The sequence below is a fragment of the Lepus europaeus genome, chromosome 15 (assembly GCF_033115175.1).
Source record: "Lepus europaeus isolate LE1 chromosome 15, mLepTim1.pri, whole genome shotgun sequence".
In the NCBI taxonomy this organism is placed as follows: domain Eukaryota; kingdom Metazoa; phylum Chordata; class Mammalia; order Lagomorpha; family Leporidae; genus Lepus; species Lepus europaeus.
In genome coordinates this window covers 70,438,779-70,453,987 of record NC_084841.1, presented here as the reverse complement: position 1 = coordinate 70,453,987, position 15,209 = coordinate 70,438,779, and the positions used below count along the sequence as shown (strand labels likewise).

The window sequence follows — 15,209 nt, the reverse complement described above, 5'->3', positions numbered from 1 at the left end:
CATGGGAGACCAGGAGAAGCACCTGGCTCCTGGCTTCGGATCAGCGCGGTGTGCCGGCCGCAGCGCGCCAGCCATTGTAGGGTGAACCAACGGCAAAGGAAGACCTTTCTCTCTGTCTCTCTCTCTCACTGTCCACTCTGCCTGTCAAAAAAAAAAGAAAGAAAGAAAATTTTCAGTATTTAATGTAAACTCATCATTTATAGTAGATTGTATCTAGTGAAAATTAGTAACATGCTAATTTTTAAAGATTTATTTTGGATGCCGGTGCCGTGGCTCATTTGGCTAATCCTCTGCCTGCAGTGCCGGCATCCCATATGGGCGCCGGGTTCTAGTCCCAGATGCTCCTCTTGTAGTCCAGCTCTCTACTGTGGCCCAGGAAGGCAGTGGAGGATGGCCCAAGTGCTTGGGCACCTGAAACTGCGTGGGAGACCAGGAAGAAACACCTGGCTCCTGGCTTCGGATCAGCACAGTGCCAGTCGTAGGGGCCATTTGGGGGGTGAACCAATGGAAGGAAGACCTTTCTGTCTCTCTCTCTCACTGTCTATCTGTCAAAAAATTTTTTTTTATTTTGTATTTATATGAGAAGCAGAGTTACAGAGAAAGAGGTAGAGGCAGAGAGAAAATATTTTCCATCTGCTGATTCACTCCCCAAATGGCCACAATGGCCAGGGCTGGGCCAGGATAAAGCCAGGAGCCAAGAGCCAGGTCTCATGTGGGTACAGGGGCTCAAGTGCTTGGACCATCTTCTGTTGCTTTCCCAGGCACATTTGCAGGGAGCTGTATCAAAAGTGGAGTAGCTAGGACTCAAATTGGTACCCATATGGGATGCTGGCATTGCAAGCAGTAGCTTAACCTGCACCACAACACCAGCCCCTAATTTGGTTATCTTAACAGTTTGGGGGAAAAAAAATCACTTCTCAAACACAAACACAAGTAAATGTAGTTTTACTCTGAAGTATTGTTTACAAATGTGTAATGTCTAAAGTAAAAAGGAAATATGTGCTGAATTTTTTAAAGTAATCAGCATATGTTTTCTAAATGAGGCACTTTTATATTGAAGTTGAAAATATATACAAAAAATTGTTGGGCGCTCTTAAATATTTGTAATGTTATGATACATATAAATATGAAGAAGGAGAGTTATCTGTGATACAAATAAGTTTTAAGTAGACTTTGTTGGCCATAGACTTCACGCCCAGAGTTTTATATTTTCAGATAGAATTTTTTACTTTGAACGATTATAGTGCATGGTATGTAAGATCCTTTTAAGCTCTGATCTCTATGATTACATGTTTAAAGACCAAAGATTCTCTAAATGAAGATGGAGGAGTGGTGAAGGAGATGGTAAGATCAATAGAATTTACATACACTTCCTATTGCTGATTTTTGAATATCATTGCAGTGTAATCAGGGATAGGCATGTATCACATACATGGACTATATGATTGTGGGCAATGGTGCTACTCTTATACTAACAAAACATGTTACTATACAAAATACTTCTGAACTTGAGAGGTTAAAACTATCATTTAGTTCAATAATGAGTATCATATTTCAAGAGATATTTTTACTTTGTATAAGTTGTTTTTGTTTCAAGTTACCATCAGTGTTTCTAATACTACCCCGGTATTTTTAAAATAATTTATGCAAACAAGTGATTTTTTGGAACTTTTAAATGTAGTGAATGAAGTTCAGTGGAAAGATTGTGCACATAGTAATTATTCACCTTCCTTGTGTGGTGGCACTGAGGATTAAACAAGCTACAGTAATGACAGTAAAGTGACTTTCTAGTACTGCATATTCCTTTTGTTCAGGAATCAAAGGATGAACAGTGGAAACGAGCTATGGATTACCTAAACGTTGTCAATGAACTCAACTACATGACGCAGATCGTTATCATGCTGTATGAGGATCCGAACAAGGTAACAGAGCTCTAGATTTGTGTACCTTACAAGAACTAAATAAATAACTTGAAGTTCCTCATTTTAAAAATGTTCTGTCATATTTTTTTAGGATCTCTCCTCAGAGGAGCGCTTTCATGTTGAATTACACTTTAGTCCAGGAGCCAAAGGCTGTGAAGAAGACAAAAATTTACCATCCGGTTATGGATATAGACCGGCCTCCAGAGAGGTAATGCAGATAGAGCTCTTAGTGCTTGATTACTGCAGCTTTAAATTTTTGTGAGGTCTCTATAAAGCACTTCCTATTATGTACTAGAAATCATCCTTATTACTAGGGAGAAATATGACTTGAATTTTTAAAAATATGATCTGGGTGTACAGCATTTTTATGGTTATTAGAATACTCATAAATTTTATCTTATTTAGAATGTTTGAGTTTTAAACCTGGTGTTTCGAAAGAATAAGTATAATTTCTTTTTATTGCTGTTATTTTACTGGAAGACTAATCCGTGCTAAAGGCTGTGCTAAACTTTTAACATGACATAAATTTCTGCATTTTAATTCTTAGCATTTTAAGGTTGTTTGTTTTTTGTTTTGTGTTTTTTTTTTTTTTTTTTTAAGATTTATTTGTTTATTTGAAAGTCAGAGTTAGGCAGAGAGAGAGAGAGGTCTTCCATCCGCTGGTTCACTCCCCAATTGGCTGCAATAGCCGGAGCTGTGCCAATCTGAAGCCAGGAGCTTTTCTCCGGGTCTTCCCATGTGGGTGCAGGGGCCCAAGGATTTGGGCCATCTTCTATGCTTTCCAAGGCCATAGCTTAGAGCTAGATCGGAAGTGGAGCAACCAGGACTTAAATGGACCCCCATATGGGATGCCAGCACTGCAGGCAGTGGCTTTACTTGCTATGCCACAGCACTGGCCCTCAGTTTAAGGTTTATGAGATTCTTACTATTTCTTCTTTAAATATATGTTAAAATTCATTGCTTGGAGTTCATGTGAATCTAGAGTTTTTGTTGGGAGGGATATTTTAAATTATAGATTCAACTTCTTATTTCTTAAAATATTTATTTATTTGAAAAGCAGAGGGAGAGATCCAAGGAGAGAGAGGAGAAGAGAAATATATTCTGTCTGCTGGTTCACTCCCCAAATGGCTGCAAAGGCCAGGGTCTGGCCAACCAAAGCCAGAAGCCAAAAACTCCATTTGGGTCTCCCACATGGGTTACAGAGGTCCAAGTAGCTGGGCTATCTTTCACTACTTTCCTAGGCAGATTAGCAGGGAGCTGGATCAGAAGTGGAGTATACAGGACATGAACCAGAATTCACATGGGATGTCTTTGTCCCAGTTGGTGACTTAACCTGCTATGCCAAGATGCTGGCCCCTCAATTTCTTTAATTGATGTAGTAGTATTATTCATATTTTCTTTTTTTATGTTTTTTTTTTAATTTAAGGCAAATTTCATATATGCAGATTTAGGAACATAGTGATATTTACCACCCTACCTTTCCTCCCAGTTATCTCTTATTACCTCTCTTAAGTTTTGGTTTGTTATTTTTTTTTAAGATTTATTTATTTATTTGAAGGGCAGAGTTACAGAGACAAAGAGTGAGATCTTCCATCTGCTGGTTTACACCCTAAATGGCCACAGCAGCTGGAAATGGGCCTATCCAAAGCCAGGAGCCAGGAACCAGGAGTTTCCTTTGGGACTTCCACTTGGGTGTAGGGGCCCAAGCATTGGACCATCCTCTACTGCTTTCCCAGACCATTAGCAGAGAGCTCAATTGGAAGTGGAGCAGCCAGGACTCAAACAAGCACCCCTATGGGATGCTGGTGCTGCAAAAGGTGGTTTTACCAGCAACACCATGGCACTGCCCCCTCCCCCCAATTTTTGCAATGATCTGCTTTCAGTTTACTTTATAATTGTAAGATTAACCTTATATAAGTAAAGAGTTCAAATAGTTTTTTTTATCATTTTTCAAATTTTTGGTATACAGTTATTTATGCTATCTTTATACTATCTTTAAAATAATAATATTTGTAATAGTATGTTGCTGTGGATCCGTTCTGTGAGGAGGAGTGCCGTTGGGGTAAGAGGCATGGATCACCACACAGACACCAGGAGTTGGGTGAAAGCGGACTATAGGCGAGCAGCTCGCAAACTCGTTTATTTCAGTTGGTACAGCAGCTTATATAGCTGAGACAGTCAGTCTGGTCAAGGGACAGTTTATGCCCTAAGCAATCACAGCCTGTTGCCAGGCAGGCTCCTTTGCCAGGTGGGTTTCGAAGCCATTCCTGAGTAACTGGCACTTGCTTTCAGTGGCCATCTTGGCATGGCCTTCTCATTCCACCACAATAGTAATGTTTTCTTTTCTTTTCTTTCTTTTTTTTTTTTTCTTTTGGCATTTTTTTTGACAGAGTTAGACAGTGAGAGAGAGAGACAGAAAGGTCTTCCTTCCTTTGGTTCACCTCCCAGATTGGCCGCTATGGCCAGCACACTGCACTGACCCGAAGCCAGGAGCCAGGTGCATCCTCCTGGTCTCCCATGCAGGTGCAGGGCCCAAGGACTTGGGCCATCCTCCACTGCTTTCCCGGGCCACAGCAGAGAGCTAGACTGGAAGAGGAGCAACTGGAACAATCCGGCGCCCTGACCAGGACTAGAACCCGGGGTGCTGGCGCCACAGGCAGGGGATTAGCCTAGTGAGCCGTGGTGCCGGCAATAGTAATGTTTTCATGTGTCTTTCCTCATCTAATGAGGGCAATTATATCTCCAATGCAAATATTACAAAGAAAACTTAAAAATAAATGGTGTGAATATCCATCAAAGTGTTTTATGATTTCTTAGTCTGTTCAGTGAACCATGGTATTTTTCTCTTTTTCATTAACCTCTAATTTTTTTTTAAAAGATTTACTTATTTACTTGAAAGTCAGAGTTACACAGAGAGAGGAGAGGCAGAGAGAGAGGTCTTCCATCTGCTGGTTCATTCCCTAGATGGCCACGACGGCCGGGGCTTCACCAATCCGAAGCTAGGAGCTTCTTCTGGGTCTCCTACAAGGGTGCAAGGACCCAAGAATTTGGGCTATCTCTGCTGCTTTCCCAGGCCATAGCAGAGAGCTGGATTGGAAGTGGAGCAGCTGGGTTTCAAACTGGTGCCCGTATGGGATGCTGGCACTGCAGGTGGCGGCTTTACCTGCTATGCCACAGTGCCGGCACTTGATTTTTTTTTGTTTGTTTGTTTGTTTTTAAGGTTTATTTATTTGAAAGATAGAAATACAGAGAGGCAGAAGCAAGGGGAGAAGGGCCTTTTATTCGCTGGTTTACTCCCCAAATGTCCACAATGGCTGAAGCTGGGCCAATCTTAAGCCAGGAGCCAGGAGATTCTTCCAAGTCTTCTGTGTGGGTGCAGGGGGCCCAAGGACTTAAGTCGTCATCTTCTGCTTTTCCAAGCCATACCAGAGAGCTGGATCAGAAGAGGAGCAGCCAGGACTCAAACCGGTGCCCATATGGGATGCCAGCACTGCAGGCTCTGGCTTTACCTGCTATGCCACGGTGCCGGCCCCTGATTTTGGATTTTCTATTTCCTTCTACTTTCATTGGATTTATTTTGTTGATTTACCTTCTGATTTACTTTGATGGATATTCACACCATTTATTTTAAGTTTTCTTTGTAATATTTGCTTTGGAGCTATAAATGCCCTTGAAGCATGCCTTTAGCTGCAGCATACAAGTATGTATGATCATTTGTGATCTCCATGCAATTTTTCTTTGATTCATAGATTTAGAGATTTCTTGCTAAATTTCCAAACATGAGAATTTTATGGGGAAGCTTTTGTTCCTGGCCTCTAGATTGACTCCATTTTTATCAGAAAATATAATTCCTGTAATTCCATTTGTTTGAAATATATTGGGAACTGATTTATGGACCCACATATGGTTAATTTTTGATAAATGCCACATGTACAACGAAATGTATTTTCTTTGTTCAGTACAAGTGTTCAGTGTGAGTCATTTTCATAAAGTTTATTAAATTTTGTTCAAATCTTCAATATCCTTAAGAGATATTTTGATGTACCTGCTCTATCAGCTACTTACAGTGATATATGAGAATATTCCACTGTGTTTGTGGGGTGTCTTGCTTCTCCTTACAGTTTTAAGAATTTGTGCTTCACATTTTGAGCCCATGCATATACATTTCGAATTGCCATGCCTCCCTTCTATCTTTTCTCATTATGAAATGTTCTATATATGCCTAGAAAATGCTTCTTGCCTTATGGTCTACTTCATTGTAATAAAGCTACAGCAGCTTTGTTTAAGTTTAACATTTTCGTGATATGTCTTCTTTTTCTTTCACTCTTTAACGCTTCTGTACCTTTGTATATTTTGTGACTTTTAAGCAGCATATAGTTGAGTTTTGGTTCTGTATAACAATCTTAGTCTTTGGTTTGACATTTAATAATTTAATGTGATTACTTTTATATTTAGGTTATGTGTACCACCTTGTTTGCTTTGTATTTTTTCAACTGTATTTTCATCATTTTTTCTCTCTATCCTTCAGGCACAATGTTTTTTCTTTGTATTTCTTCCAGTGCACAAATTCTGTCTAGTTGTTTTTTTACTATGCTGTTAACCCTACTCATTGAGCTCTTAATTTTAGAACACAATAAGTAGAGTTTCGTTACTATGTTTTTCAACTCTAGAATTCCCATTTGATTCTTTCTATAATGTTTTTTTCTTAAATGAAATTCCCAGTCTTGCTCTTAATAATGTGACCATATTAATTTCAGATACAAAGGGTGTACCCTATAGCATCACTATCTAAATCATCTGTGGGTCCATTTCTTTTCTCTCAATTTTTGGTTTCTCTTCATTTTCTTATATTCCAGGCTATTATTGATGGGATACAAACATTGATCATTAAAAATTACAGAGAAAATTTGAGGCTGTAGTTGATGAGATAGTCCTCAAATAGGGTTTACTTCCGCTTCTAACAGGGAACTTCATGAGAACTAGCAATTTAGATTGTCTTAATTTCATTTTTAAAGTATATTGGCCTTTCTTGTGTTTCTCATCTGAACCACACTATAAATAATAGTAGTTTGACTATATTCTCTCAAGGTTGTAAAATAATAGTAATAGTTACATACAAGAGACATTGATTAACCACAAATGGTAACTGCTCATATTCTAGTACTTCTAGAAATGTTGAATGGTATCTCCTTTTTCATATCTTTTTCTACCTATTTACCTCTAACCTTTCCAGATTTATATACTTTTACTTCCAACCTTTCCAGATTTATATATTTATAGCATATATCCTTAAAGCGGTATAGTTATATTTTACTTTTTAATCCAGACTCAAAGTCTTTGTCTTTTAATTATAGTGTGCGGTTAAAATGTAATCATTGATTAATTGGAATTATATCATCTTAAAACATCCTTATTTTCTAATGTTCTCTTTTTTCTCTCACTTTTTGCCTTCTTTCTTTGCATCCTACTGGTAATTTTACTATTATTTTTGCAGTTTTTCTAGAGCTAATACATGAATCATTTTTGAGTCAAATATAAATTAGTATTTTTCATTACTTATTACACATATAAGCATCTTAAAACATTTTAACTTTCACTCCCCATTCAACCTTTTATATCATTGTTGTCATGTATTTTAACTGTAAGTGCTAGAACTTTAAAAAGTTCATGGAAAATGTACATTATCCTCTTTTATGATTTATTTATTCATTTGAAAATCAGAATTACAGAGAGAGCTTCCTTCCACTGGTTCACTCCCCAAATGGCTGCAACAGTAGGACTGGGCCAGGTTCATTCCCCAAATGGCCGCAACAACTAGAGCTGGGCCAGGCTGAAGCTGGGAACCAGGAGCTTTCTCCGGGGCTACCACCTAGCTATCAGGGACTCAAGCATTAGGGCCATCTTTGGTTACTCTCTCAGGCAAATTAGCAGAGAGCTGGACTGGAAATGGAGCATCTAGGATATGAACCGGCACGCCTAAGGGTTCCCTGAGTCACAGGCAGTGGCTTAACCTGCCATGCCTCAACACCAGCCCCGTGTGCATTATCTTTTAAACCCATTTGTCCCTGAATTTTTGAAGCTTGCTCATATATTTTAGAAAGTATATTTTAAGTCCTACAGATTATTATTGCTGTTTACAGTCAATATTCATTTAGACTTAGAATACTACAATGTTTAAGAATAGTGATTGTGCTAGAGTAGAGGCTTATTAGAACGTATAAGCATATTTTCCTAATGAGAATAATTGTTTGAAAGATCTCCAAGAGATCTTTCAAAAGTCTTGTTCCTTTGTCAGTTTCCTAGGTTATTTATATTTTTGATACCATTATAAATATTTATGTTTAATTCTGTTTCTTACTGTCATGTTGAATTTTAACTCATTTATGTATGATGTTTTTATAACTAGCAAACATGCTATATGCTGTGTTTTTCATTCTAATAAGGTATCCATAGAGTCATTTGGATTTTTTGTGTAAGTGATTATATCATCTATGAATGATGACATATGTTCAGTAAAATGAATACAGTTACTGATAGTGGGCATTTTTTCATTCAGTGTTTGGTTCAGTGTGATGATTACTTCATGTTTTAGATATATCTCTTATCTGGTTAAAGATGTTCCCTTTATGTTCTCAATTGCCTTTAGTTTGATGAGGCTATTTATGTACACGACTTGGCTTTTGTTTTATTATATCCCATTTTATCCATTCTACTATAATGGCTATTTGTGTATAAAATTTCTTAGCTTATTTCTCACCTATAATGTGAGATTATTGCAATGCAGAGTCGAATCTTGCTCATTTACGTCCTAGTACAGTTCCTGGCACATGATACATACTAGTAAGCATTTAGGGGGATTCCATCAAATGATTTTTATTTTTTGTGCACTTTTATTGGAAATATTTGAAGTAGAATTTATGGATTCTAAAATTTATAAATTCATATTTTGTTTTAGTTCAAGTGGGTGATATTCCTATATAACAAAACTAATCTCTACTCTTTCTTACCACCACTTATTGTTTGTGAATCTGATGAAATTTAAACATTTTGGGTTTTTTGTTATTTTAGTCTTTAATTTCTCCATAGAGTGATGTCTTTTCTTGAAGACACGGACTCTGTAATGTCTCATCATATCTAGCAAAATTCTAGACTGTTTTAAGATTTTAAAGAATACAAATAATTTATATAAACAGTTATGTGTATTTCAAGTGACATCAGTTACATCAGTTAGTTGTTGAATTTGTTTATCAGAAGAGATTTTTTTTTTTTAATTGGAATTTTAAGTGTATTGTGTTCTTTGCCCACAGAATGAAGGCAGGAGATCTTTTAAAGTTGATAGTGACGATGAACCACATACTTCTAAAAAGGATGAGGTTGATCGAGCTGTGATATTGTTTAAGCCAATGGTATCAGAGCCAATTCATATACACAGGAAGTCTCCACTTCCAAGGTCTAGGAAGATGGCTACAAATGAAGTAAGTGTATGTGTCAGAGCATATTTTCATAAAGTAAACTAACTATATTTTAATAAAAGTGAAAAGAAAATACAGCTTTAGTAATGGAGCTTGGGAACCTGACAGATTGTTAATTGTATCTATTTTTTAAATTAATATCAAAAAATGTAAAGACTTAGAAATTACAGAAATTAGTTTGGAAATGAATTTCTAACTTTACATACAGTTTTCTTAACAAAATTAAAGATGTGAAAATAGGGCCTTTCTAAGAAGTTAATAAACTAATACCCATCTGTCCCCTCCCTTTTTTTGGCTTGTTACATGTTAATTTTCAATAAACAATTTTTTAAAGCTGATTTCAATTCATCACTAATAAGTGTTGGTTTAAACTGGGCAAGAATTGCTAGAGATGCTTCAGTGGTAACTGATTCCAGTGACACTAAGGCTGACATGAGAAATTCCAAATCATTAGTCTGATTACAGAAATCTACAGGAATTTCAAAGTTTGATGATGCAGTTATGTAATTAGAAATCTTACTTTTCTACTAAGATCTATAATTAAGTAGGTTAGACCTATGCTATTGATAGAATAATATTTAACTATTAAAATAACATTTAAAAGGAAAGTTGAGCATTGTAATGGAGTTTTTTAAGTAAATTTTTAACAGCTGTATATGTTTTGTGCCTTCAATAAGCTTATTTCGGGTTATCTGTTCTCTGTAGGATGATACTCCCAGCACTGATTGAGACTCAATTCTAATAAATGTTTTCTAAGTACCCTAATGAAAGCAATAAAGAAAGAAGTTGACTTTACAATAGGAAGAACCATCAAGTTTTAAGTTGGAAACATTTTTTGGTTAAAATTATGCTACACTCTGAAGAATTAGGATAATGTTATCTAGCCAGTTGATTAATAGAAATATAAACATCACCACCAAAAACTGCTCATTTCTACAGTCCTGAATTATACAAACAAGAGTTTTATGATTCTCAAATAGCAAAATACATGTGCTCTAATTTTTATATATAGGAAAATATATATAGAAAAAAAACCTATAATAAAATAGATTACTGCCACTTTATTTTGGAAACCATATATTAAAATTCCAATGAATATGGTATTTAAATTAATTATAAAAGAGGGTGATTATTAATTCTAGAATTTGGGATTATTTGTTTTATTACAGCTAATTGAAAAGTGAAAATTTGGGGGTTATGCTTGGGTATCCTTAATTTCAGAAAATAGGAAAATTAATTTATATTAATATAACCTAAACTACCACTTGTATGAGGGCAGTGATTTTGATGTGTTATTGAACAGGCAACCTGTAGTCAATCAGATTACTCTTTGGAATTTCCCCCACCTACTCTGTCCTCCAGAAAGCCCTTATACCACCAGTACAGCAGAATCAACCATGAGTCTTCATTCTGCATCTCATCCATATTTGTAAGCCTTCAGCAAAATCACTGCCCTTGTTAATTTTTAAAACACAAAGCATATTTGTAAATCTTTTTCTTATGAATAAATAGTTGCTTTCCAGAAATCATTTCTATGCCATGCTAAACTTTTACTTCCATAAGGTAAATTATTCAAGTAAAACCTTGAAGACTTTTTCCAGCGTCCACCATCTCCATGGATATCCGAAGTTTGCAATTCCAAAAGACACACAGAGAAAAAGACAATTCTCTTCATTTTGTGCAAGTAGATCTTACTGTGTCCTCACTATCTGAAACCTGAACATGCAAACATGGAAAATGAGAATGTTTGCTGCATGGTTTGCCTACTTGAACTCTATAATCTTTGGCGGGGGTCACGAATAGATAGCAATCTAAATAGAAGAATCAGTAAGGGCAATTTGAATCCATTTTATGATGTCTGGATTTTTTTTAATGTGCAGCAGACAGATTTTCATGACGTTGTATACATTGAAATCTCTGATACTAGCCACAGTTCTTTAGTTCTTTGGGTTAAAAAGTTCACCAAAAAAGGTACAAAATCTTTTTAATATCTAAAATTAAAGTGAGTACTTTTACATTTAAAAAGTTGCTAAAAAGGAAACAAAAATCTTTTCCAGTTCTGAGAGGGAAGAGACAACTATTAAGCAGTATAATGATTTTATGTGTTTTAAGGTAATATTTCTATTAATGTTATCATATACAGTTAAATTTGTTATTACTATCAAATCTCAAATAGTGAACTATTTGGCTCCCAAATTACTGTTTAATAGTCTTTAAAATAATTGATGTTGCAAACAAACTGTATTTTTTTTTCTTTCTGATCATTTGGCTCTGTTGTATCTAACTCTGCATGCTCTGCTTTTGTTTTTGTTTTTGTTTTTGTTTTTGCCCCCTTTCTCACTTCCAGGAAGAGAGCCCCCTGAGTGTGTCTAGCCCAGAGGGTACTGGTACCTGGCTGCATTATACCAGCGGTGTGGGTACTGGGCGTCGAAGACGCAGATCAGGGGAACAAATCACTTCTTCCCCTGTCTCCCCCAAATCATTGGCTTTCACATCCAGTATTTTTGGCTCATGGCAACAGGTTTTTAAACTTTACTTCATTAAACATTTTTCCTCCCCATATTCAGAGCAACAAACAGCTGTCTTTGAGGACATCTAATCCCTTGTATTTTGCATCAGAGTAAATCCTTCTGTTTTTTAATTTTGAATTCATTTTAAAAAAAAACTTATGATATAAGATTATATTTGAGGGAAGGATACCATTTACATTGTATGTGTTCAGTATTTTTACTAGGAAGGTTTTAAAGATCCAGGATTGATAGATTGTATTCTCCTGGAACTTTGGCTTGCTAGTAAAATTAATTAAAAAGAAAAGAAATCTTTTTTGGGGCTTAGCTGTCCTTTAAAACCTTCAGAAACAAAATTCTATAATTTCGTAAGAAAATTTTATAGCTTCCCCCCAATAACTGAAAAATTAGATTTCAGTTGGAATTTTCTAAGAATGCAAGCATTTTTTAAAATATCAAAATTTGTATGGCCCAGTGTTCGTTAGTAAGATGTCTATTACTGACCATTCACACTATTCCATTATCTGGAAGTGTATAATTTAAGTGATATATGCAATATGTTTCCTTTGAGCTGTATAATATTTGAACAAGGGGCAATTGTGTGTGTGCCCATCAATAATGAGTCAAAATAACTTCAGAAGGACTTTCTGTGATGATGTTTGGATACTGAAAATACTATGGTATGTGTTACAATGGAAGGTCTGCTGTTACATATGACTTTTCTGATAATTTCAGCAATTTCCTTTTGGAAATACAATACATTTGATTATAGGAAAAGGGATTATGGTATCCATTAAGGCTGTGAATATTGAAAGGTTACTCTGATAAAGCCCGTGCATGGATCAGTAATTGTATGGTGATCTCAACAGTCTGTCTGTCTGTTCTTTTGTTTGTGGTTGTTTTTTCCCCCTTGAAATACAGGAGCTGTTTAAGAGTGGGCATTTGGCTTCCTTTAAGAGTGAAATTATATCAGTCTCTTAAGTGTTTTCTTTTCATCTGTCTTGTCTCATACATACGTGTTTCATTCTGAATGCCTGCTTCCTACCACTTCATTGCAAGGACCTCATATGAAATGAACTCCCTTCAGAAGGGGATCTTGCATGATCTTTCATGTTCTATATATATTTCTACTAATATTTATCATACAGCTTATTAACCTTTGTCTGTCTGGAACAGGCTGCATATGAAGTATGGACTTTTGAATTTATTTTACCTTTTATTTCACTTATTTTGCTTTCCTTACACAGGTCGTATCTGAAAATGCGAGCTACCTTCGAACACCAAGAACTCTTGTGGAACAGAAGCAGAATCCTACTGTAGGTATGTGGTATAAAGGAAGTTGTATTCCATGCCCTTCTGAAACTCACTGTTGTGCACAGCGTAAAGCTCCTCGGTGGTGAAAGCATGACCAAATGCTATGCTTTACTTTTTATTTAACATTTACTCATGCAGAACTGTTGAGCTGTACAGCTCAAAATATACAATAAAGTTTCAATAAGATAAGTAGCATTTAATTCTTTTTTGTTTAACCCTTTTGTATGCTCACTACAGTAGCCATTTAGTTTACCTGGAAATGCTAGTTTTTAGCGTTATACTCCATGACTTAATTGATGAAGGAAACTTCATTTTCCCAGTTTGGTAAAGACAAGATTCTATCGCATGCAATGAAGAACCTTCTGTTTGCCCATTAGAAAGCTTTTTTAAGAGGGGAGTGTTTCAGACCCTAATTGGGTGTGTTGATTTTCCTTTCGAGTAGCTTTTAAGGCATGGCTGGGGAACCTGTTTTTCTGCCAAGGGCCATTTGTCTGTTAATAACATCATTCATAGGCCATACACAATTATCATCTTAAAATTAGCCTGCTATAGATTTATTGAATTTTGAGTCCTATTTGTGATTGCCTTGGCAGGGCTGAGGCCCTTGGGCTGGACATTCCACACCCCAGCCTTAAGGAAAACCAAAGCAAAACTAATGTACAGTGGTCTTATTCTTTATTGAGCTACAGAGCACGATTGGCTCTTTGCTGAAACTCAGAGCATCATTGGGAAAGGCCTTTCCAGACTTTAATGGGTTTTAAGCTCATGATTGATAAATTATGAGCTAATGTCATATTGCTTTCTGTAAATAGTTGTCTAAGTAGGTTTAATACAAACATAAGTATATTTCATTGTAGGTTTTCACTATGCACTATGATCTCAGTCATAAGTATATGGACTGTGTTGATGCCTACGTACTTGAGGATCTATCCTTAGTTAATTACATATTGCTTGTGTTTATGGCTTTTAATATTTCCACATTATCTATAGAAACTTAATATTACCACTTCTTATTGATGTATCATAGTATATTTGATAGCAGTTGGTGAAAGTTTTGCTTGGGTGTAAAGACTTTTGCCAAGGATTAAACATCAGTTAATACTGACTGGGTGTAATTTGTTTTAATGTTTCTTTTAGTGAGGACTAGGAAGGCCTTATTAATTAAGGTCTTTAGCCATTTGTTAAGTATTAGAAATGTAAAGGGACCTGAGCCTGAGTGACCAAAAAGGAGTTATTTTACCTGTTTTTTTCACAAATAAGTAACTTTTGTTATATTTTGCCTGTCTTTTTTTCTAAGACAGTTCTTAATTTAGGTTACATCAGAAAAGATTCCTCATTAACAATCATACATTCAAACTATTGATGCACTGTAACTTAATTTGTTCTCAGAGAGGTGCTTTAGCCTGCTGTTACAAACTGATTAACAGCATCCTCTTGTCCTAAATAAATGTTTATGGTAGTGTTTTTAATACTTTTAGGATGTAGATGTCTATTGTGTGGGCATATTATTTTTTCTGAAGGATTACATTTTATCCAGTGTTAAATTACACTATTTGTGCATATAATAAATTGTGGTGATGATTAGAAGCATTGTGTTAAAATTGGTATCACTAGGACATTACAAGCATATTGTGAGCCTGCCCAAGGCACTGCCAAAGGCTACCTTATGTGTGGTAAGAGCCATGTTAATTGCATGCTGCATGAATTCCCAATGTGAACGGAAGAACACCCGTTGTTGTATGTATTTTCTCTAACTCCCATCAGGGTCTCACTGTGCGGGCCTGTTTAGCACCACGGTGCTCGGGGGTTCTTCAAGCGCACCTAACCTACAGGATTATGCTCGTACTCATCGTAAAAAGCTGACCTCTTCTGGCTGCATAGATGGTATGTGCACACATGCACACACAGATGCATATCTCTACCCCTGCACACACCCATGAGCAGTGTTTCTCAAAGGCAAGTCTAAGGCCAGTGACTGATTCAAGTGGAATCCT

General features: G+C 36.2%; 1 protein-coding gene across 14 annotated transcripts in view; it reads left to right on the top strand.

Annotated features, from left to right (window-relative positions):
- PPIP5K2 (diphosphoinositol pentakisphosphate kinase 2) overlaps nucleotides 1–15,209 on the top strand; it is an 87,775-nt gene that overhangs the window by 53,872 nt on the left and 18,694 nt on the right. For 5 of the 14 annotated variants that reach the window (XM_062212336.1, XM_062212333.1, XM_062212334.1 and 2 more), the window contains 6 exons: nucleotides 1,815–1,922; nucleotides 2,014–2,130; nucleotides 9,230–9,397; nucleotides 11,742–11,915; nucleotides 13,149–13,221; nucleotides 14,980–15,099. In XM_062212336.1, coding sequence (XP_062068320.1) covers nucleotides 1,815–1,922; nucleotides 2,014–2,130; nucleotides 9,230–9,397; nucleotides 11,742–11,915; nucleotides 13,149–13,221; nucleotides 14,980–15,099 — 760 coding nt within the window. Of the gene's footprint in view, nucleotides 1–1,814; nucleotides 1,923–2,013; nucleotides 2,131–9,229; nucleotides 9,404–11,741; nucleotides 11,916–13,148; nucleotides 13,222–14,979; nucleotides 15,100–15,209 lie in introns of all 14 variants that reach the window. The other 9 variants (XM_062212339.1, XM_062212342.1, XM_062212338.1 and 6 more) reach the window with 5 other exon arrangements.